Consider the following 23,916-nt stretch of genomic DNA (forward strand, 5'->3'; position numbering starts at 1 on the left):
TGGATTACGTCTGGCCACTCTACCATAAAGGCCTGATTGGTGGAGTGCTGCAGAGATGGTTGTCTTTCTGGAAGGTTCTCCCATCTCCACGGAGGTGCTCTGGAGCTCTGTCAGAGTGACCATCGGCTTCTTGGTCACCTCCCTGACCAAGGCCCTTCTCCCCCAATTGCTCAGTTTGGCCAGGCAGCCAGCTCTAGGAAGGGTCTTGGTGGTTCCAAACTTCTTCCATCTAATAATGATGGAGACCACTGTGTTCTTGGGGACCTTCAATGCTACAGACAATTTTTGGTATCCTTCCCCAGATCTGTGCCCTGACATAATCCTGTCTCGGAGCTCTACGGACAATTCCTTCGACCTCATGGCTTGGTTTTGGCTCTGACATGCACTGTCAACCGTGGGACCTTAAAATTGATTTAATTGTCATTTTTTGTCAACAATCTACACAAAATACTCTGTCAAAGTGTGTGCCTATCCAAATCATGTCCAATCAATTGAATTTACCACAGGTGGACTCCAATCAAGTTGTAGAAACATCTCAAAGATGATAAATGGAAACAAGATGCACCTCAGCTAAATGTAGAGTCTCATAGCAAAGGGTCTGAGTACTTAAATAAGGTATTTCCGTTTTATATATTTTTTATAAATATGCAAAAAAAATCTAAAAACGCTTTATTATGGGGTCATTATGGGGTAGATAGATGAGATTTTTTTAAATCCATTTTAGAATAAGGGAAGTGGTCTGAATACTTTCCATCATGGCTTTGTGAAGTTTATGGAAACTCTGTACTTATGATTGGGGTTCCCAGGACCGAGTTTGGGAAACGCTGCTTTAGTATGACAGTATCACAACTTCAAAGGGAGGAATGTGTTGAATTTGCACCCTTTGTCTCATCTGCTTCCATCTTTGAGAGACGTATGGTGAATATACAATGAGGTTACAGACACAATGGTTTCTTCCTTTTCAACATATCATAAACAGAAAGAGTGCACATCATACAACATCTCAAGCAACACAACACAACTGTTCCATTATCATTATTTTTTGATTTAACCTTTATTTAACTAGGCAAGTCAGTTAAGAACAAATTCTTATTTACAATGGCGGCCTACCGGGGAACAGTGGGTTAACTGCATGTTCAGGGGCAGAATGACAGATTTATACCTTGTCAGCTCGGGGATTCAATCTAGCAGCCTTTCGGTTACTGGCCACTAGGCTACCTGCCGCCCCTACACTCTAACCACTAGGCTACCTGCCGCCCCGGCATAACTGCTAGTACAGAAGTATACAATGTAGGTACAGTAACATTATATATATGTGAAGAATAATGATGCTTATGAGCTGATGTATACAAGAATGAAAAAGCTTATTGTAAAGAAAGATAAGGGAGAGTCTCCATACTGTATTTTGACATAAAAGGCATAGCTACTGCTTTCATTCACCAAGTGTTATTACACTGGCACAATGCACACAAGCACGTACACATACACACACAGACACACACAGACACACACAGAGACACACACGCACACACACACACACACACACACACACACACACACACACACACACACACACACACACACACACACACACACACACACACACACACACACACAAACAATTTATTGAAATTCAGATAAGTAATAAAGTCCTCAGTTTGCAAACAGTCTAAAATGTGTTATCCAGTAACCTAAAATGTTGTAGCGCTAACTGTTGTTATAGCAACACAATATTCTTTAAATATTTACATTTATTTAATGATCAACTAAATCTACTTCATATATTGTATGTCCTTTATTTTACAATGAAGATAAAAATTGATTTCCTTCAAGTTCTCACTGTAGTTTACTACTGCCTCCCTGACCATTCCACACAAACTTGCTGCAATAGCAAACAAGATTAATTTCCAATTAAAAATGCAAATCCACTGCAAATACAAATTGACCGATAAAGCTGTTGAGAGCAAAGCCAATAGAAAACATAAATTGAAAAGGTATATTCCATTTCCAACATGGTAGTTTATCTCAGACCTACATTCAATTAAAACTAGGTTTTAAACGCAGCTAAGATTTCATGTCAGGGAGTCAAGCAGGGGTTATCCTCATGGTGTTTACTTTAATAAAATGAAAGTCCTTTTGAGTAAAACCTTTTTTCTTCTTTCTATAACGTTCTTATTTCACCATGGTCTCCGTTTACGCACAGGCTCCTGCAGCATCAAAAGGCTTGATACTATATATCGATGTGCCATTTGATATGTACATAAATATTCATATGAATAAATTCCATTATGTACACCTTCGTCCATATTTCTTCAACACAAATTACTAAATATAATTCTAGGTCAGCCTAGACTTGACCAAGACAAGAAGTGATTTTATGTAAGTTAAGTGGTTTATCTGTTCATAAACACTGTGTTAAATAGACCCGGACTGGGTGAATACACAGCGATCCAAGCCTTCAGTCCTTAACATTCAAACTGCCATGAGCTGGGTATATTTCATTATGCTTGTCTGCAGGTAAGCTCTATTGTTCCAGAGGTTTTACTCTGAGTAATTCTCTCTGTAATCCTCAGTGAGTCCCAAACGAAATAACAAAAATTGGCTAAGCCTTTAATGCTACAAAACATCCCACAGTGCTCTCTGATTGAATAACAACCTGAAGGAAACTTCAGGATGCAGGTTTATGTGTGAGATGTTGCTGTTAAGCCTTGCCTGGTGAGGCTTGAATAATCTGTCTTGGGTTCTAGATGTTTGAGGTTTATTTGCTCATTTACATTCTACCCTCAGCTCTCCCAGACAGCATCCCCCTGGAACCATACTATCCAACTCTTAAATTGATGAAAAGGAGGAGAGTATTTCAGAGAGAGTTAGAGAGATAATGTGTGTATGAAATGAATACACTACAGATGAGGAGCCACCAATCTGAACATGCAGCTTGAAATATATGCAACTCATTTTTAGTACACAAAAAATATTCAAGTTTATTATCCTTTTATTTATTTATTTTTACATGTCCTCAATGAGTTCCTCCCTCCCCTTCACCCAGATCGTGCCTATATATTGGCCAACATCAGCAGAAGGGACAGACATAAGGAGAGCAACCAGAAAGAGAAGGGACCTAGTTGGTGGGTGTGTGCTTTTAGAGACTCCTGGTTAATCTCTTCCTGGTTGGGTGGGCTCAGGGCATCAGCAGTGCCAGCTGGTTGGTTACGACTGGAGCACATGTCATACAGGTTACCAGAAAACTGCATCTTCTTGGACTCCTGTCGCAGAGACTCCCAGACTGCAGCAGCCTCATCAGGACAGCCCGCCATCGCGACGTTCGCACAGTCATGAAACTCATCCCAGGACCTGTAGGGGATGGGAGAGAGATGGTCACATAGCTCTTGAGTTCTAGAATAACTTTTATACCTCCATATCTTTCTAACAACCAGGTATAACAATGTAGCTCAAGACACTGTCTATTATTCATCTGTGTGATACAGTAAAGGATCCCCCATGAAACCATGGTTGTAGTTATTTGGTTGCTATGGGAAGGGCTGTGTGTAAATCTATACGGAGGAGATCAGGCAGAAGCAGATTGGTCCAACACAACATATGCCCGTAACACGACACATCATAGATTCACATTCCCTGGGTACAAGTGCAGAAAGGCTAAACTTGCACTGTATTTGGATATGCCCCCTTAGTATAAACTCAACCCTAAAACAGCACATCTGCTGGGGGCTTAGGTGCATCTGTTTACCATACACACAGGAGACCTTGAGGGGAATGGGTGAAACAAAGTGGAAGCAAAATTCAGCCTTGCAAAGTCCCAGAGTCACATGTGCAGTAGAAAACAGCAGAGTAACAGCAGGTGAAGGGTAGCTTGTTAGCTAAATCTGACCGCAGTCTCTTTTCTGATTAAAATAATAAAGGATTGCTGAGGTGTTAGATTGAACACTTGATCTAAAACATACACTGCATGCTAATGCATAAACAAACACACATAAAGATACACACAAACCAAGCTTGAGGGAAACAATGACATTATCCGTTCTAATAATGGCAGATTTCCCCTTCATTTCTATTCTATACTCACAGTAAGCTCTCCTATCATTCCATAGAGAATACTGACAGTGGCCTAGATGCAAATCTGAGAATTTTATCCAGGAGGGAAAATACTGCCTTTCTACTGGTCCCTGAGAGATTCCTGGGAAGTGTGTGAATGTGTGCGTGCACGTGTATGTGCGCATTTGTGTGTGTGGGTGTGTTTGTGTCAATGTGCACTGCACACACATGTACAGGTAACTGCCAAAATAAAGGAAACACCAACATAAAATGTCTTAATAGGGCGTTGGGCCACCATGATCCAGAACAGCTTCAAAGCACCTTGGCATAGACTTAAGAATATCTGTAACTCTGTTGGAGAGATGGAACACCATTCTTCTATGAGAATTTCCAAAATGTGGTGTTTTGTTGATGGTGGTGGAAAACGCTCTCTAAGGCGCCACTCAAGAATCTTCTTAAGTGTTCAATTGGGTTGAGATCTGGTGACTGAGACGGCCATGGCATATGGTTTATATAGTTTTCATGCTCATCAAACCATTCAGTGACCACTTGTGCCCTGTGGATAGGGTCATTGTCACCTGTGTGGAAGCACCCGCTCTCAAGTGTTTCCATTAATTGGGCAGTTACCTGTATGCAATTGTGTGCTGACTGAGTGGCAGGATTACCTTAATTGGTACCTTAATGCTAGAAGAGATTGAGTCATTTTGACTCAATATGAATTTAAAATGCAAATATCCATTTTTATGTCATGCCCCCACCTTGACTTTTCTTTAATAAGTCATGCCCCCACCTTGACTATAACAGCAAATCCATGCTTTTGTCACTTCTAGATTAGACTACTGCAATGCTCTACTTTCGGGCTACCCGGATAAAGCACAAAATAAACTTCAGTTAGTGCTAAACATGACTGCTGGAATCTTGACTAGAACACAAATATTTGATCATATTACTCCAGTGCTAGCCTCACTACATTGGCTTCCTGTTAAGGCTAGGGCTGATTTCAAGGTTCTACTTCTAACCTACAAAGCATTACATGGGCTTGCTCCTAGCTATCTCTCTGATTTGGTCCTGCCGTACATACCTACAGTCGTGGCCAAAAGTTTTGAAAATGACACAAGTATTAATTTTCACAAAGTCTGCTGCCTCAGTTTGTATGATGGCAATTTACATACACTCCAGAATGTTATGAAGAGTGATCAGATGAATTGCAATTAATGACAAAGTCCCTCTTTGCCATGCAAATAAACTGAATCCCCAAAAAACACTTCCACTGCATTTCAGCCCTGCCACAAAAGGACCAGCTGACATCATGTCAGTGATTCTCTCGTTAACACAGGTGTGAGTGTTGACGAGGACAAGGCTGGAGATCACTCTGTTATGCTGATTGAGTTCGAATAACAGACTGGAAGCTTCAAAAGGAGGGTGGTGCTTGGAATTATTGTTCTTCCTCTGTCAATTATGGTTACCTGCAAGGAAACACGTGCCGTCATCATTGCTTTGCACAAAAAGGGATTCACAGGCAAGTATATTGCTGCCAGGTAGATTGCACCTAAATCAACCATTTATCGGATCATCAAAAACTTCAAGGAGAGCGGTTCAATTGTTGTGAAGAAGGCTTCAGGGTGCCCAAGAAAGTCCAGCAAGCGCCAGGACCGTCTCCTAAAGTTGATCCAGCTGCAGGATCGGGGCATCACCAGTACAGAGCTTGCTCAGGAATGGCAGCAGGCAGGTGTGAGTGCATCTGCACGCACAGTGAGGCGAAGACTTTTGGAGGATGGCCTGGTGTCAAGAAGGGCAGCAAAGAAGCCACTTCTCTCCAGGAAAAACGTAAGGGACAGACTGATATTCTGCAAAAGGTACAGGGATTGGACTGCTGAGGACTGGGGTAAAGTCATTTTCTCTGATGAATCCCCTTTCCGATTGTTTGGGGCATCCGGAAAAAAGCTTGTCCGGAGAAGACAAGGTGAGCGCTACCATCAGTCCTGTGCCATGCCAACCGTAAAGCATCCTGAGACCATTCATGTGTGGGGTTGCTTCTCAGCCAAGGGAGTGGGCTCACTCACAATTTTGCCTAAGAACACAGCCATGAATAAAGAATGGTACCAACACATCCTCAGAGAGCAACTTCTCCCAACCATCCAGTAACAGTTTGGTGACGACAATGCTTTTTCCAGCATGATGGAGCACCTTGCCATAAGGCAAAAGTGATAACTAAGTGGCTCGGGGAACAAAACATCAATATTTTGGGTCCATGGCCAGGAAACGCCTTGCTGTCCCCAGTCCATCTGGTCATGCTGCTGCTCCAGTTTCAACTGTTCTGCCTGCGGCTATGGAACCTGGACGTGCTACCTTGTCCCGGACCTGTTGATTTTGACTCTCTCTACCGCACCTGCTGTTTCGAATTCTGAAAGCTCAGCTATGAAAAGTCAACTGACATTTACACCTGAGGTGCTGACCTGTTGTGCCCTCTACAACCACTGTGATTATTATTATTTGACCCTGCTGGTCATCTATGAACGTTTGAACATCTTGGCCATGTACTGTTATAATCTCCACCCGGCACAGCCAGAAGAGGACTGGCCACCCCTCATAGCCTGGTTCCTCTCTAGGTTTCTTCCTAGGTTCCTGCCTTTCTAGGGAGTTTTTCCTAGCCACTGTGCTTCTACATCTGCATTGCATGCTGTTTGGGGTTTTAGGCTGGGTTTCTGTATAGCACTTTGTGACATCGGCTGATGTTTTTCCGCATTCAGATGTTAAGCAAGACCTTCATAAACACAACCAAACTATTATTTTTCCGATAGCATATATGAAATGTATTTATTAGACCGTTAGAATGTTTGAGTCAAAATGACTGCTCATTTTCTCAAAGCGGGGTGCGTCGAGGCCTTTCTAGTGTTAAGGAATATGACCAAAATAACAACATCATTGTAACGACCACTATATCCCTGTAGATTCCAAGGGTATCTCCAGCCACGCAATACTGAACAGTAACTGGCTTTAGGCTGTCGATAGGACCTTCCTACATTTATGCGTAACAGTATTGCTTTCGTCCCTCTCCTTGCCCCTACCTGGGCTCGAACCAGGGATCCTCTGAACACATCAACAAATGTCTCCCACGAAGCATTGTTACCTATCGATCAACAAAAGCCATGACTGCTCCCTGAAAACTACTTCAAGGTCTAAGAGCGAGTGAAGTCACCAATTGAAATGTTACTAGCACGCACCGCAAACTAGCTAGCCAATTCACACCAGTTACAGATGCAACAATATGTCTGGGAATGGGTTGAGCTTGATGCGGTGATGCACGGAGTAGCATCTACCATGACGATGACATTACTGCTCAAAAAATTCATAGACATTTCCAGAAGGGAAGGTATAATATTAAGATGGATTACAGAATCATGTATAAATAGAATGGAAAGCGGAGATGGGTAAAGAAAGACCCTTTAATCTTTAATTAGGTACTCCACTATGCCTACAGCAAATGGGAAGAGCTGTCAGCATGTTAGAGAGAGATAGAGATGGACAAAGATCTGGAGGGAATTAAATAGAGGTAAAGATATGGTGGAGTCCATCTTTCAATGGTAATGAAATTATGGGTCACAGTGTTCCGTCAATTTACACATTTCAAAGTGGGAGTGTGTGTGTGTTTATAAACAACATAAAGATGAGAGGATTGTGTGTGTCTGCGTGTGTACAGATGTGTATGTGTACAGATGTGTGTGCTTACTTGCAGATGGTGTGTATCTCCTGTGTATCCTCATTCTTCTGGGCACTCTCAGTCAGGCTGTCCCCCAGAGCCATCAGACACTGAGCGAAGCCCTTATAGATGGAGTGACACCTCCTGGTGGAGGCAGCAGAGCTGGGACAGGGGCCGACGACTGGAAGGAGACACAGAGACAGAGACATACAGTATACCATCAGCACTCTCTGTATCCCTGGCTTACAGTGGGGAGAAATGAGCATCAGGAGAGTTCAACACTGCCAAGCATGGGACTTTTGAGTGTTTTCTAAGAACTTGTTTGGTTACTTAAACAAGCTGCATCCAAGTTCTCTGTATTATACAAGGCTTGACCAACCTTGGATCCTCTATAGCTGGATCTTCTATATATTTTTCTTTAACTCTCCTAACATTAAGAGACCTGGTTATGTTGCTTTTTCAGGCTATTTCAGAAAGAGTACTTCAGTCCTTGAAAACAGCATGGTTTTATACACTCCAAAGTAATGGAGTTTGAGTGCCTTGCTCTAAACAACCAACCTTCAAGGTGCACACTCCAGAAAGTCCATGTACGAAAAATATGTTTGGAAAGATAATTGTGGCCCTGAAGGATGTTTTAGCTGAAGCATGTCAGAGGGGTACAGGCTGTAGTGTGAGTGACCCAGATATAACTTAATTTCATGATCATTTAGGCTACATATGAATCCTTTTAATGTGAATCAATTAGTGCCCGTAAGCCGTGTGAATATATATTAAAGAAAAAGTGAGTCATGAACCCACAAGATGAAACTGCTCCCTTAGAGACCTCTATCTCTTTATCCCCTCTCTCTTCCCATACTTCTTCTTTCCCTGGTAATACAGCCATTTGAAGGCGAACTCTCAAAGAGCGTAACGGTGGGACTAAGTGAGGTAAAACTGAGGATGGTAATTGGGTCAGACAGCAGATCACCAGAATTCTCTTCTGGTCCCCCGAGAAGGACATGTTTAATATTTAATAGGTAAGACTTCTTTCTGTTGCGGCAAACTTACGGATTTCAGGCAATGTTTGGCAGTGGGGGTCTAACATTTACTAAAACCCTGCAGAGAGGTATAGTCAAAAGTGTGAACAGTCAAGAGAGATAGGTAGAGTATAAGGAACTAGAGGGAAGAGAAGTGAAGAGGAACATATGAGCCCTCTATTGAGGAAGTTAAAAAAAAGAGACACCTATGTTGGTCAAAAAACAACTGTTGTCCAGCCCAGTGGTTCTTCATGTAAGCACATGTTGCTGGTGTATGCTGATGCCTTAGGCTGCTTTTGAGCCTCAATGTAAATATTTGATAGCATGACAGACCCTGGGGGAATCCATGGATCACAAAGCAGGCAGTCTCAGGTCAGACAGACACGACTGAGGAAAATAACGGACATTATTGTTTCAGCGTAGAAAAACATTCAATTACTTTTCTATCCATAAGGGGTGTATTTACACCACACTTTGGTTTTTAACTCTGATAATTTATCAAACTCCCCCCTCCCCATCAATAATGATCGATAAAGATATGTGCACGTCTAGCTATGCATTCCTTGAAGGTTAGAAATCTAATGATTTCCTGTGCAGATATTTTCTTTCAAGAGTATTGGTGTCATGAGACAAAATACAATTAAAGTGGTATCAATATCAAAAGTATACAGGGAAAATGTTCTATAAGTGTCAGGCATCATAGCCATACTGTCTCTACCACGACATACAGTAGATAGACAACTGGATGCCAAAGGCACTGTATAATCTTGCGTTTTCCTGTCATCATAGCAATGTTCCATGAGGCTTGTTACTGGAGTTTCTTTGGCTCATGGTGCAACAGCACATCAGAACTACCACAGTGGAGCCTTTGCTTCCATGTCGAGTATTAACTTCACTCTTCCAGTTGCAGCCTCAGTAATGAACTGGCCTGTAGCCAGGGTAAATATCTGCAGGCCATGAGAGTGGAGCACAGAGATCAAGGTGAGTAATTGGAAGGATTCAGGAAAAGACAACGCTCACCAGTCAGAGATGCTTAAAACACTGTTACTTATTCTTATTACTGCTCCTGATAATCCTCACACAATTGCTGGTCAGGGTGGAAAATGGAATGAGTCACTACCCAAATGAGAAAGTTTATGGTGCCGGGGGAGTTTGTCAGGCTTTTCTGGAAATCCAGTACTGTCACACCTGTCTGTGTGATTGTCTCCACCCCCCTCCAGGTGTAACCCATCTTCCCCTTATCACCTCGAAATCTCTCCGGGTCCTCATCGACTCTGGGGCCGATGAGAGCTTTTTGGACTCTACTCTGGCTTCCTAGCTGGGCATCCCCACTCAGCCCCTCTCCATTCCCATGGACGTTAGAGCGCTGGCTCTGGCACTCTATAGGCCGGGTCACCCACAACACTCCCATCAACCTACGTGTGTCAGGGAACCACAGTGAGGCTATCCAGTTCCTGCTCATTAAGTCTCCTCAGATGCCCGTGGTATTGGGATTCTCCTGGCTCCAGCGACACAATCCCCTCATTAACTGGTCTACTGGTGCCATCATGGGCTGGAGCCTGTTCACCCCATTGCCTGAAGTCAGCACAACCTGCCCCGGGACGTCTTCCTGGGGGCTCGGAAGTTGCCCCAGACCTCTCCGTCATTCCCGTGGAGTCTTTGTCTACCTTGATGACATCCTCGTCTTCTCACGCTCCACCCAAGAACATGTGCTCCACGTCTGACAGGTTCTCCAACGCCTCCTGGAGAACCAGTTGTTTGTAAAAGCAGAGAAGTGTGAGTTCCATCACTCCACCATCCCTTTTCTGGGTTACATCATCGCTGCAGGGAGTGTACAAATGGATCCCGGGAAGGTGAGAGCGGTGGTGGATTAGCCCCAGCCTACTTCCAGGGTGCAGCTGCAACGTTTTCTGAGGATCGCCAACTTCTATCGCTGCTTTTTCCGGGGTTACAGCACCCTGGCTTTCCCACTGTCTGCACTCACCTCGCCCAAGGTTCCGTTCACATGGTCTCCAGCTGCTGACCGGTCATTCCGGGATCTCAAACATCGCTTCACCACAGCTCCTATCTTGGTCAGTTCGTGGTGGAGGTCGTTGCTTCGGATGTCGGAGTGGGGGCTGTCCTGTTCCAGCATTCTTCCCTGGACCTCAAGCTACATCCCTGCACAATCCCCTCAATGCCAGAGAGAAGAACTACGATGTGGGGAATTGTGAGCTTCTCGCGGTGAAGACGGCGTTGGAGGAATGGAGGCACTGGCTGGAGGGGGTGGAACATCCGTTCATCGTGTGGACCGACCACAAGAACCTGGAGCATCTCTGTACCGCCAAGCGCCTCAATTCCAGGCAAGCTAGATGGGCCCTGGTGTTCACACAGTTCAACTACCTCTCTCCCCCATCTCATCGACGGCCAACCAGCGTACACTGAGGCATCTCCTGAAGGTTCGACCTCGGGGCAGGGGGTTCCAGTACCTGGTTGACTGAGAGGGCTATGTCCCGGAGGAGAGGTGCTGGGTCCTCGCCAGGGACATCCTAGACCCAGGCCTTATCGTGGATTTCCAATGCCGGCACCCCGGTCAACCAGGTAGGACGCCAGGTGCGCCCCTAGAGGGGGGATACTGTCACACCCTGATCTGTTTCACCTGTATTTGTGATCGTCTCCACCCCCCTCCAGGTGTCACTCATCTTCCCCATTATCCCCTGTGTATTTATACCTGTGTTCTCTGTTTGTCGTTTGTCTGTTGCCAGTTAGTTTTATTTTGTCAAGCCTACCAGCGTTTTCCCCTCTGCTCCTGTCTCTCGATTGTTCCTGTTTCCTAGTTTTCCCGGTGTTGACCCTTCTGCCTGCCCTGAGCCTGCCTGCTGTCCTGTACCTTTGCCCCCCCCCCCCCCTTCTCTGTATTACTGACCTCTGCCTGCCCTTCACCTGCTTTTTGCCTGCCCCTGTTCGATTAATAAACTGTTACTTCAACATTGTCTGCATTTGGGTCTTACCTGAAACGTGATAAGTACAGTCTGTATAATACAGAGTAAAACAGAACAGCATAATGAGTTGAACTATACTATACCAACATAACATGTTATATGTTATCAAAGACCACCATTAATAAAAATGTGCTCCCTTGAAACATAAAATGTAGCTGATGACTATGTGTTTGAAGGAAATACATAAATGGGAAACAGAATTATATTTTATTTATAAAGGTCCATTTGACATCACTCCATATATGATTATTCTCCAGAAGCATAAAACAGTATTAAGCGTAAAAATAGACAAGATAAAAATACAGTATTTTTTGGTAAGATCCAGCTGTAATAGTCCACTGTAATAACTTAGTCCACTGTAATAACTGGGTCTGGACAGCACGCCCAGCACGCCCAGCAGAATGAGTCTTTCTCGGGACAAGTGCGCGATCTCTATTCATGAGACTGAATATGCAGCTGTTGGCAGGTGCAGTGCTGAACTAGCAGACTTGGTGCACAGGCTCCCCACAGGGAGCACATCAAAATAAATTAAACCCATTCTTTCTCATGTGTCAATTTCTGAAAGATTTCGATAAACCCATACACAAATGCTTGTGACACCTCTAAAAATAAAACAGGACTTAGAGTTCAGCTGACCATTTTGTTGCATATAATGTTCTAATTGTACTTTTCTTCCTACAGCTGGGTGTTATTTACTGTGTTCAAGTAGGAAGTGGGGAAATAATAAAGCACTACAAATCCCAGGGTCCTCTTATTCGTTGCAGATAACCTGTTGTTGGTTTTAGTTCACCACTGAAATTCTTCTCTCCAGGCGTTTAATTAAATGGCCAAATGTATTCCCTCAATCCCTTTATTATATGAAAGTAATAGTAAAAAAAACTCTCCACAGACTGTTTTGTTCATTTGGTAGGGCTCTTGTCTTGCTCTGACTCAAATGGCTGGAGAATCAGTGGAGTAACCAATTACAATAAGTTGTTCCTTTACCTGTGTAGTAACACTGAAATTACTATAGTAACTTATATAATGCTTACGTAATTGTCATTATGAAACTAAAGCTAATTAGATACCAATCAAAATCTAGTATTATCTGGAATCAGTGTAAAATCTGTGATAAGTATAGAGGTGTCATCTAGTAATAAGCTGATGATCTGGCTGATCTGTCAGACACATAGGGAGTGATATCTCATGCTAGGCTCCATCATACAGCCCAGTAGGAATACCTTTCAATGAAAAAGAATGGATGGTTACTCTGGCCTGCACGGTTTGACGGAACCACATTTGAAAACTGCTTTCAATAAGAAAGAATAGATAGTTACTTTGCCCGTGCAGATTGACTGAGCCACATTGAAAGTGCTGATATGAATGAGAGAGGAGAGCCGCAGAAGACTGGTGTACACTGGCCTGGGTTATTTCTAACGTCAGCTCCACATACATCCAATGGGAGGACAACTCCATCCAATACACTACGAGGTGCTCTAGAGACAGGAGCCATTAGCCATATTAGACTGATATATCGGCCACATCATTAGCACTGTTACCCTCACAGGGACTGGAATTTTAATAGAAAGTCCTCTTTGTTCATCTGCGGGTGGCGCTCAGAGGTCTGTGTGGCACTGTCTGAACAGGCTCCAGTGTGGCATTGTTAAAAAGCGTCCAGTGTGTCTGATTAGTAGCAGCTCAGTGTCTCTCTTTGTCTGAGCAAATATTCAGCATGTCACTGTCTGAGCAGCAAAGCCAAAGGTTTTTGTCTGAGCAGGTAGCTGCTGTGTTCTACTCTCTGAGACTGAGTGGGAGGGAGGCTGGGGAGGTTTACTATGGTACTATGGTAACTCAGGCCTCTGGTGTTACATCGTTAAGGGCGAAAGCCAGGCTAATTAACCTGCCGGTGACAGCATCGCGTGCGAGAGGAATAGAGGAACTGAATTCCCACTGCAGCCTCCATGCTGGGTACAATAAGAAAGAGAGAGAGAAAGAAAAAGAGATAGAGAAATAAAGAGAGAAAGATAGAGAAAAAGAGAGAAAAAGGGAGAAAGAGTGAGAGAGAGGGAGAGTACGCATGGGATGGGCATAAAAAAACAACACCTGATAATTAGCTCTACCATACTAACTCTTGTTTCCAAATAAATTCTTAACCGCTCAGATTTTTCCATTTGCACCTCAGCTCCCTTCACACAGGAGAGGAGGGATAAGAATAAAAAGCCTAGATATTAATTTTCCCAGACAGGACAATAGTGATACAGAGAGGAGCGAGAGGGATAAGTGAAGAGGAGGTGAATACATAATACACACTGTGCTCAAGAAAGACAAAGATTTTGCAACATCATTAGTCAATTCTGAAGCATTATGAGGAAGGAGAGGCTGGAACAACTGGGTGGAGTCTTGGTTCAACTGTAATCTGTTCTAATGAGGTAAAAGCCAAGCAGGCCACACTGAAATGACTGGGTTAATGTTACTACCAACATCATGTTCATTAGGACCACCAATGTTGCTGTGTAAGTTGTCCTATAGGTGTGTGGAAATAATTGGAACAAAATGCAGACCTAGGAATATTACATGAGGCAAATCCTCTGCCTGTTTGTTAGTACAGAGAGAGAAAGAGGAGAGAGAGAGAGAGAGAGAGAGAGAGAGAGAGAGAGAGAGAGAGAGAGAGAGAGAGAGAGAGAGAGAGAGGGAGATAAATATGCTTTACTCAGAGAGCAACCTTTAACATCAATGTAAAGAAAGAGCTTCATCAGGCATTAAATACAATCCAGCTCCTTAAAGCTAGAATCCTTAATTGAATAACAAATTCAATAACACCTCGCCTCTGATTTGATAGAAAAAGCAAAGGGATGCGCCTGGAGAAATGTAACCTCCCTCAAATTCATAGACAGAGCTATGGATGCAAGGACTGACCTTCCATGATGTCAAAATTATAGTTTTAAGCATGTTTTGAGGCTATACAGTTTTGTTCACATTTGCATTATTTACAAACATTGGAGTAAAACAAGCGTATATTTTGGGTTTTAATGGGGTACAACAGTTGAACTAAACTCACAAGGCATTTATAAGTTATATTCTTCAAGAATCAATTGCTATATATTAGGGATGTAACGATTCACCGATACGCATCATTCCCCGATTCAAATGTTTAAGATACAACTGCATCAGTCGGTGGACCTCAAACCCATCCAAATGTAGCATGCATCGGTCAGAAAGTTAATTCAAACGTTCCAAATCGCTGATTCGGTACAAAATGTGGCTATATATATATATATAAAAAATATTAAAAAAGATTCTTGCTCATTTTACTTTCTTTCTACCTTCTGAAAATAGTTAATAGTTTATGACAACTGATGAGTCCTCTCTACGGAAGCCCTGAAGCCCAAGGTACAAAAACAAGTAGACTTTTGGAACAACTTAGTATATAATTTGAAAGACTTAGTATCTCGTTCGAACGACTTAGTATTTTGTTTGAACAACTTAGTTGTTCTTTTGTCTAATTAGGCTTCATTTGTTATGCAGCTTGTCAGACAGTGTAAAGGTTGCTGCAGCCATTCATTCATTGGAGCGAGGAGCAAAGTAAATCGAGCAGATTTCAAAAAGTGTGTCGGCCTTCTCTCCCACTTCAATTTCACTCTGGTACTGCTCAGCCACAAGCTTTGGGCATGCTCTGCCTAGCATTTTTCATTTCCTTTATCGCTATTCTTTTAATTAGGACTATTTTGTCTTAATGATTTTGCCTACCCCACCCTATATCTAGTTTCTATTCTACTTTCTAACATTAGGATATGTGACCCGTTTCAAGAAAGTAGGCTTATGCCGCACGTCACTACATCACAATGTTTTTTTTTTATTATTTTTTTTATCAAAATGCTTTTTTTGCAGAAATGCCTTCAGGAACAAACTGAAATGCCATCTGTAAATACAAATAAAATTGTTAAATTACGAGCCTTGTTGGTTTAGCTAAGGACAAATACAGGAACCTTCCCGCTAGCCATGATTGGCTGAGATAATGGTTGGGCTGGACATGTTGAGAGATGAGTTTGGATTGGTCTGTCATGTAGCGTGCTTCTGTCTATAACATGAGCTGCTCAGTATGTGTGGACAATCCTGTCTACTGCAGCTTTAAAAAAATATATATCTCAACATTGCTGCCCTGAAGTTAATAGCGCTATCGACAAAGCTCAGTGGGAAAAGTTGTGATGGACTACTTTCTGGAGGATGAACGTGCCATGTTGACACTGTCTGACTCTGAAAATGAATCAGACAATGAGGAAATCCCTAATTTAGGTAAAAAATCATTTTAATTGAACCAGACATTGTAGTGGCTTCTGATGACAATGGTGGGGAAGAAACAGTGTCGTTGTCACGGAAGAAGTTGACCGAGATTTGAAATCAGCGGAATGCCTGGTGGAAGCAGAGAGATTAATGCCAGATGCGGAGAGAGTCCATAAAGAGAACACAGAAAGAAGGCTGTTGTACAAAACACCTGTCTCTAGATTACATCTTCAAACTAAGGACAACAATGGCATCCATGACAGAGAGGGAGAAGCGTTCTTCCATGTAAGAGTCTAGCTACATTTTCAGATATTATACGTTTCAAATTTTGTCAGAAAGTTGTTTTCATTGCAAGTGAAAACGTACTGTTAGCTAGCTAGCTAACATTAGCTGGCTGGCTCGCTAGCTAATGTTAAGTGTATGATCTGTGTAGTAACATTATTCATATCTCAGAAAGCCATTTGCATTGCTAGTTATAGCCTAATGTTAGCTAGCTGGCTGACATTGGACCTAGTTGGTTAGCTATAGCTACCTGCAGATTCATGCATGGTAGTTTTGCCGCATTCAAAAAAACTGGGAACTCAAGGTCAAATCATGACGTCAGTGAACTTCAGGTCGGAAAGTCGGAGCTCTACAAAGAGGTACGAGTTCCCGAGTTGGAATTCCAAGTTGGATTTTTTTCGGAGTTCCCAATTGTTTTGACTGCTAGGAAGTGAGAGATCTCCAATTTCCCAGGTGTTTTGAATATGGCATTAGAGTTGGGATTATGGTTCATTGTCTAAACAGAAGACTCAATCCACTATGCAAGTAATAATTTCACTGTACAGTTTACACCTTCTGTATCCTGTGCATGTGACAAATTAACATAGATTGCGCCACCTCCCGAGTGGCACAGTGGTCTAGGGCACTGCATCGCAGTGCTAGCTGCGCCATCAGATTCTCTGGGTTCGCGCCCAGGCTCTGTCACAGCCGGCCGCAACCGGGAGGTCCGTGGGGCGACGCACAATTGGCATAGCGTCGTCCGGGTTAGGGAGGCTTTGGCCGGTAGGGATATCCTTGTCTCAGTATGTAAAATGTAATAAAATGTATGCACTCTACTGTAAGTCGCTCTGGATAAGAGCGTCTGCTAAATGACTAAAATGTAAATGTAAAATGTAGATTTTATTTGATATAGAGTGTGTTTCCCAGAGACGGTAATGTGAAGAACAACATAACCTGCACCAAAGTCAGATTAGGACATAGGCCAAGGACTAGATAAAGTGTATTTTTAGTATTGCATTTTGCTACTACTTCCATCACATTTAGTTTTGAAATCTTTGGTTGTTTACTACACTGTGCTTAAAAAGATGGGTTGGGCTAAGGCTTAAGAGGGTGTGAATGATGTTGAATGGGTGTAGACAAAGAAGGGCTCTCCAGTAGGTGTACCAAAACATTTACGGGCCATTTTCTCAAAAGTGGGGTTACAAGTTTATTAACTTTCGTAACAGAATTACATTCCCATTGTTCCTCAACTTCAGTGTATGATATACCATTTTCTAACTCGGTCTCTACTTTTATCCAATGTAAAAAACACAATTTCAAATTTCGCTACATAGGCCCGAATCCATGTGTTGAGTCACATACAGTATGTAGTTTATATTTTGAAGAACTTCAAATGTATTAACGGATGTTTTAGGTTGGCAATATATAAGCTATTGTAAACTGTATTTTAGTTTTTCTTGGAATAGAAACACTATAATATAAATCAATTTAATTAGTAACAAATCATAAAAGGTGCGGCAGGTAGCCTGGCGGTTAGGAGCTCTGGGCCAGTAACCGAAAGGTTGCTGATTCAACACCCTGAGCCGACTAGGTGAAAAATCTGTCTATGTGCCCTCGAGCAAGGCCCTTAACCCTGATTGCTCCTATAAATCGCTCTGGATGACTAAAAGCTTTACATGTGCATTGAGCATGGGAAATGCACTCTACAAATTAATAATATTATTATTATTATTAAGACAGAAAATACACATGTTAAAGCTTAATTATATAATGGAATATTAGTGGGAATATAGCCATAATATAAACAATAGAAAAGAGAATGGAATATATTTTAAAAGCCTAAAATTGAAAAATAAATTGAGATGAAGTTGTTCCCATGTGGGAATGCTATTTTTATTTTATAACATTTTTCTTACAGTGTCTATTGTGCGATTTTGCTTTATTTCATTGTAGAAAGAAAAGAAGTAGGTGGCCAGTACGGTGCAATAAACTTTAGTGATTTTTTTTTAACAGAAAATATATACAAAAGAATACATATTGGAGCAGATCAGCCTGAATATCAGGGTGCACAACTGCAACACGTTTCGACCACTAAGTGTATTTAGGGATCCATGTTTAATCCACTTGGGTCTATTGACCCAGCTAGGGCTATGTACTACAGACTGGTGCTGAAAGACACATTGTAAGGGAGTACGTAACTGGTGGCAGGGAAGTCAGGCACAGGAGAGCAAAACTGGGTAATCAATGGAGCAGTTTTATTCATAAAACTACTGGTAACCAGAACAACAAACAAATGGGTACAAAACCCGTCGCGCACCAGAGAAAACGTGCACATGCACTTACAATAAACATTTCCGCACAAAGACATGGGGGGGAACAGCGGGTTAAATACACAACATGTAATGAGGGAATTGAGACCAGGTGTGTGGGAAGACAAGACAAAACAAAAGGAAAATGAAAAGTGTATCGATGATGGCTAGAAGACTGGCGACGCCGAGCGCCGCACGAACAAGGAGAGGAACCGACTTCGGCGAAAGTCGTGACACATATCCAAACTAGAGGCCTCTATCCCCTATGTCAGGGATAACTTTAACCACTCTGAGAAACAATCCCTTAAACACCCCCTAGATTCAATGTCCTCGTCCCCGCGTGTCACGCCCTGGCCATAGAGGCTTTTATTCTCTATTTTGGTTAGGCCAGGGTGTGACTAGGGTGGACATTCTAGTTTCTTTATTTCTATGTTTTCTGTTTCTATGTTTTGGCCGGGTATGGTTCTCAATCAGGGACAGCTGTCTATCGTTGTCTCTGATTGGGAATCATACTTAGGCAGCCTGTTTTTCCACCTTAGTTGTGGGTAGTTGTCTGTGTTAGTGGCCTGTACAGCCCTAGTCAGCTTCACGTTAGTTTTTGTTGTTTCTTGTTTTTGTTGGCGACATTCATAATAAAAATAAATGTACCTTTGTCCGGTCATTTTCACCCTGACGACGATCGTGACACCGCGGGAATATAATTAGCATAATAAAACAATCACCATAAACGTTGGTCAGTTTAAGCTACTGACTTCCTCATGAAGCTGGTTGAGAGAATGCCAAGAGTGTGCAAAGCTGTCGTCAAGGCAAAGGGTGGCTACTTGGACAAATCTGAAATATAAAATTTATTTTGAATTGTTAACTATTCTTTGGTTACTATTTGAGGCCATATGTGTTATTTCATAGTTTTGATGTCTTTACTATTATTCTACAATATAGAAAATAGTACAAATATAGAAAAACCTTTGAAGGAGTAAGTGTGTCCAAACTCGTGACTGGTACTGTACATGTCAACCGTTTTGCTCTACGACCCCCACAAGCGTTTTGGGACTTGTCTGTAATTGGTAGAGCCGATCTGCCAAATTCTCTCTGTAGCGTACTAATATGCTTTGTATGGGCTAATAGCAGTAAGGCCAAATAAAAAATGTCATAAAATAATTTTTGTTGATTTTTTTATATACTCAGAGGGGCCTTAAAATTCTAAATCAAATAGCTAAATGATCTGTGGTCCAACCTTCTTTAAACAATTCCATATAGCTTAGTAGAACCCTCCCACTCGGATTCAAATGCCCTGATTGATAAATATGCCCCTATGTATTGTGACACTTTTGTTTACCAAAGACTCCACAATTAGACATTAGTTCAACTTCTTCCTGCTAATAAAAACGACTCCACACAACATTATTGTCCAAATAATCCATGCACACCTCAGAATGTTTTTGCCCAGCATGTTTGAAATTGCCTAATCGGTTTGTGTCAGCATGTGCAGAATAGTAAGGTAGTAATTGTTCATTATTATTATTATTATTACTGCTACTACTGCATGATGCTATAAAACTGCCAAAGCAAGTTGATCCCTGCAATGCAAGGATTTATTTGCAACCCTTCCGCCAAATCCATCTATTACCCATAGTTCTCCCTCTCAAGCGCTCCTTACCGAGGATGCTTTCAAATCAATATTTTTGGCTTTGCCTTTTTGCGGTTCTATTGAAAGTCGGATAGCTTCTTTATGTTTCAGTAAACCATTAGCCAACGCTTTAAAGATGAAACAAAGTGTCATCATAAAAGTTTACTACCTCTTCATTTTATTTTGGTGCAACATGTTTTCCTGTTCAAATCAAATCAAATTGTATTGGTGACGTACACATTTTTAGCAGATGTTATTGCGGGTGTAGTGAAATGCTTGTTATTGTGAACTGTAGGCTATAGCAAGTTAACCCATTAAATTGAAGGCCTATCACAAACCTATTTTTATGGGTGATTCTGCTAGGCTAATAAGAGCATGTTGTTCTCAGAAAAAAACTGTCTATTATCTCTGAAGTTCATTAATTTATTGTTCATGTATACTTTAACTGTACATTTAGGCTACTGTTAAAGCGCTCACATAGGCTACTTCTCTGCCAAAGCACATGAGATAACTAGTCCAACCAGTAAGTGCGGTCTAATTATTTCCCATATGATATCATGTTACCTCCCTACATTGATTCTATTGATGGAAAACCGTTGTTCACCTCTTGTGTCACACATGTTTCATTCAACATTTCATTCTAGCTCACAATCAAGGACGGCTGTACATTCCCTCAAGCAGTGAGTGTAGGCTTATGACTAGGTAGCCTTCCCACTGGGCAAAACTGGTTGAATCAACGTTGTTTCCACATAATTTCAACAAAAGTTCAATCAACACAGTCATCAACGGAATTCAATTTATTTATTTTTTTACCCAAATGTTCACCTAAATCCAATGACTTGGGAACAATTTTCGTTGATTTCACGTTGAATTCACGTTAGTTGACAACTAAACCAAATGTAAATCAAAACTAGACGTTAAACTGACGTTTGTGACAATTGGGTCCATTTTACAGGAGTCTATGTATTGCCTACCTAAAACATATGTTAATACATTTGGTATTTGGTATTTTATTAGGATCCCTATTAGCTGTTGCAAAAGCAGCAGCTACTCTTCCTGGGGTCCACACGAAACATAAAACATAATACAGAATTACATAATACAGAATGTCAATAGACAAGAACAGCTCAAGGACAGAACTACGTAAACATTTTTGAAAGGCACACGTAGCCTACATATCAATGCATACACACAAACTTTCTAGGTCAAATAGGGGAGAGGCGTTGTGCCGCGAGGTGTTGCTTTCTCTGTTTTTTGAAACCAGGTTTGCTGTTGATTTGAACAATATGAGATAGAAGGAAGTTCCATGCAATAAGGACTCGACATAATACTGTACGCTTTGTTGAATTTGTTCTGGATTTGGGGACAGTGAAAAGACCCCTGGTGACATGTCTGGTGGGATAAGTGTGTGTGTCAGAGCTGTGTATAAGTTGAGTATGCAAACAATTTAGGATTTTCTTCTTATAAAAAGAAGTGATGCAGTCAGTCTCTGATATCCAAGATGGCGTAGCAGTAAGACGTGTGTTGTTTTGTCCCATGTAAATATTCATTTTTTTATATATACACTGCTCAAAAAAATAAAGGGAACACTTAAACAAGACAATGTAACTCCAAGTCAATCACACTTCTGTGAAATCAAACTGTCCACTTAGGAAGCAACACTGATTGACAATTCATTTCACATGCTGTTGTGCAAATGGAATAGACAAAAGGTGGAAATTATAGGCAATTAGTAAGACACCCCCAAAAAAGGAGTGATTCTGCAGGTGGTGACCACACACCACTTCTCAGTTCCTATGCTTCCTGGCTGATGTTTTGGTCACTTTTGAATGCTGGCGGTGCTCTCACTCTAGTGGTAGCATGAGACGGAGTCTACAACCCACACAAGTGGCTCAGGTAGTGCAACTCATCCAGGATGGCACATCAATGCGAGCTGTGGCAAAAAGGTTTGCTGTGTCTGTCAGCGTAGTGTCCAGAGCATGGAGGCGCTACCAGGAGACAGGCCAGTACATCAGGAGACGTGGAGGAGGCCGTAGGAGGTCAACAACCCAGCAGCAGGACCGCTACCTCCGCCTTTGTGCAAGGAGGTGCACTGCCAGAGCCCTGCAAAATGACCTCCGGCAGGCCACAAATGTGCATGTGTCTGCTCAAACAGTCAGAAACAGACTCCATGAGGGTGGTATGAGGGCCCGACGTCCACAGGTGGGGATTGTGCTTACAGCCCAACACCGTGCAAGACGTTTGGCATTTGCCAGAGAATACCAAGATTGGCAAATTCGCCACTGGCGCCCTGTGCTCTTCACAGATGAAAGCAGGTTCACACTGAGCACATGAGCACATGTGACAGACGTGACAGAGTCTGGAGACGCCGTGGAGAACGTTCTGCTGCCTGCAACATCCTCCAGCATGACCGGTTTGGCGATGGGTTAGTCATGGTGTGGGGTGGCATTTCTTTGTGGGGCCGCACAGCCCTCCATGTGCTCGCCAGAGGTAGCCTGACTGCCATTAGGTACCGAGATGAGATCCTCAGACCCCTTGTGAGACCATATGCTGACACATGCGCATTTGTGGCCTGCTGGAGGTCATTTTGCAGGGCTCTGGCAGTGCACCTCCTTGCACAAAGGCGGAGGTAGCGGTCCTGCTGCTGGGTTGTTGCCCTCCTACGGCCTCCTCCACGTCTCCTGATGTACTGGCCTGTCTGCTGGTAGCGCCTCCATGCTCTGGACACTACGCTGACAGACACAACAAACCTTTTTGCCACAGCTCGCATTGATGTGCCATCCTGGATGAACTGCACTACCTGAGCCACTTGTGTGGGTTGTAGACTCCGTCTCATGCTACCACTAGAGTGAAAGCACCGCCAGCATTCAAAAGTGACCAAAACATCAGCCAGGAAGCATAGGAACTGAGAAGTGGTCTGTGGTCACCACCTGCAGAATCACTCCTTTTTTGGGGGTGTCTTACTAATTGCCTATAATTTCCACCTTTTGTCTATTCCATTTGCACAACAGCATGTGAAATTTATTGTCAATCAGTGTTGCTTCCTAAGTGGACAGTTTGATTTCACAGAAGTGTGATTGACTTGGAGTTACATTGTCTTGTTTAAGGGTTCCCTTTATTTTTTTGAGCAGTGTATATTTCAATCTCTTTTTTCCATTTTCGAAATAAATATACCTTCCTGCAACCCGCATCACCCAATGTGGTACGGATCTGCTATTTTTTAGACCTAATAACTGGAACCTCCATCAGAAGCTAGCCATCAGAAGCTATCCAGCTAATAAGCTACTAGCTATTTAGTCATTGTTATCCACTGCTAGCGGTCTTTACCTTTAGCTCAGACACCAGCCGCTTTAGCCCGGATAATACCTGCCAGTCTGCACAGCGCAATATCAGCCCTGAGCATATCGGACTGCTTTTTTCCACTGCATCACCGGATAACTGCCGCAAGCTCTGGACAATTATACCGGATCATCACAGCTAGCTAGCTGCTACAGAGTGGCTGTTGTGGCTAACGCCCTTGTCCAGAAGAAAAGCACCAGTTAGCCTCGAGCTAGCCTCGAGCTAGGCCCATCTCCCGGCTAGCCAACGAAGTACACCAACTACAATACCTCTCTCTTGCCAATTGGCCTGGACCCTTTGTCGACACTGAGCCCCGCCGATCCATCACGGGTGGTCTGGTGACGTAATTCGGACGATGTGCTCTCAACCGGCC

General features: G+C 42.6%; 1 protein-coding gene across 1 annotated transcript in view; it reads right to left on the minus strand.

Annotated features, from left to right (window-relative positions):
• Positions 1-1,035: 1,035 nt before the first annotated feature.
• LOC129867090 (neuritin-like) overlaps positions 1,036-23,916 on the minus strand; it is a 54,366-nt gene continuing 31,485 nt past the window's right edge. The window contains exons 2-3 of the mRNA XM_055940253.1: positions 7,781-7,931; positions 1,036-3,351 (exon numbers count right to left, since the gene is read on the minus strand). Of these exons, the coding sequence (XP_055796228.1) occupies positions 3,054-3,351; positions 7,781-7,931 (449 nt within the window). The 3' untranslated portion in view covers positions 1,036-3,053. The remainder of the gene's footprint in view (positions 3,352-7,780; positions 7,932-23,916) is intronic.

Source organism: Salvelinus fontinalis, chromosome 12 (assembly GCF_029448725.1).
Source record: "Salvelinus fontinalis isolate EN_2023a chromosome 12, ASM2944872v1, whole genome shotgun sequence".
Classification (NCBI taxonomy): domain Eukaryota; kingdom Metazoa; phylum Chordata; class Actinopteri; order Salmoniformes; family Salmonidae; genus Salvelinus; species Salvelinus fontinalis.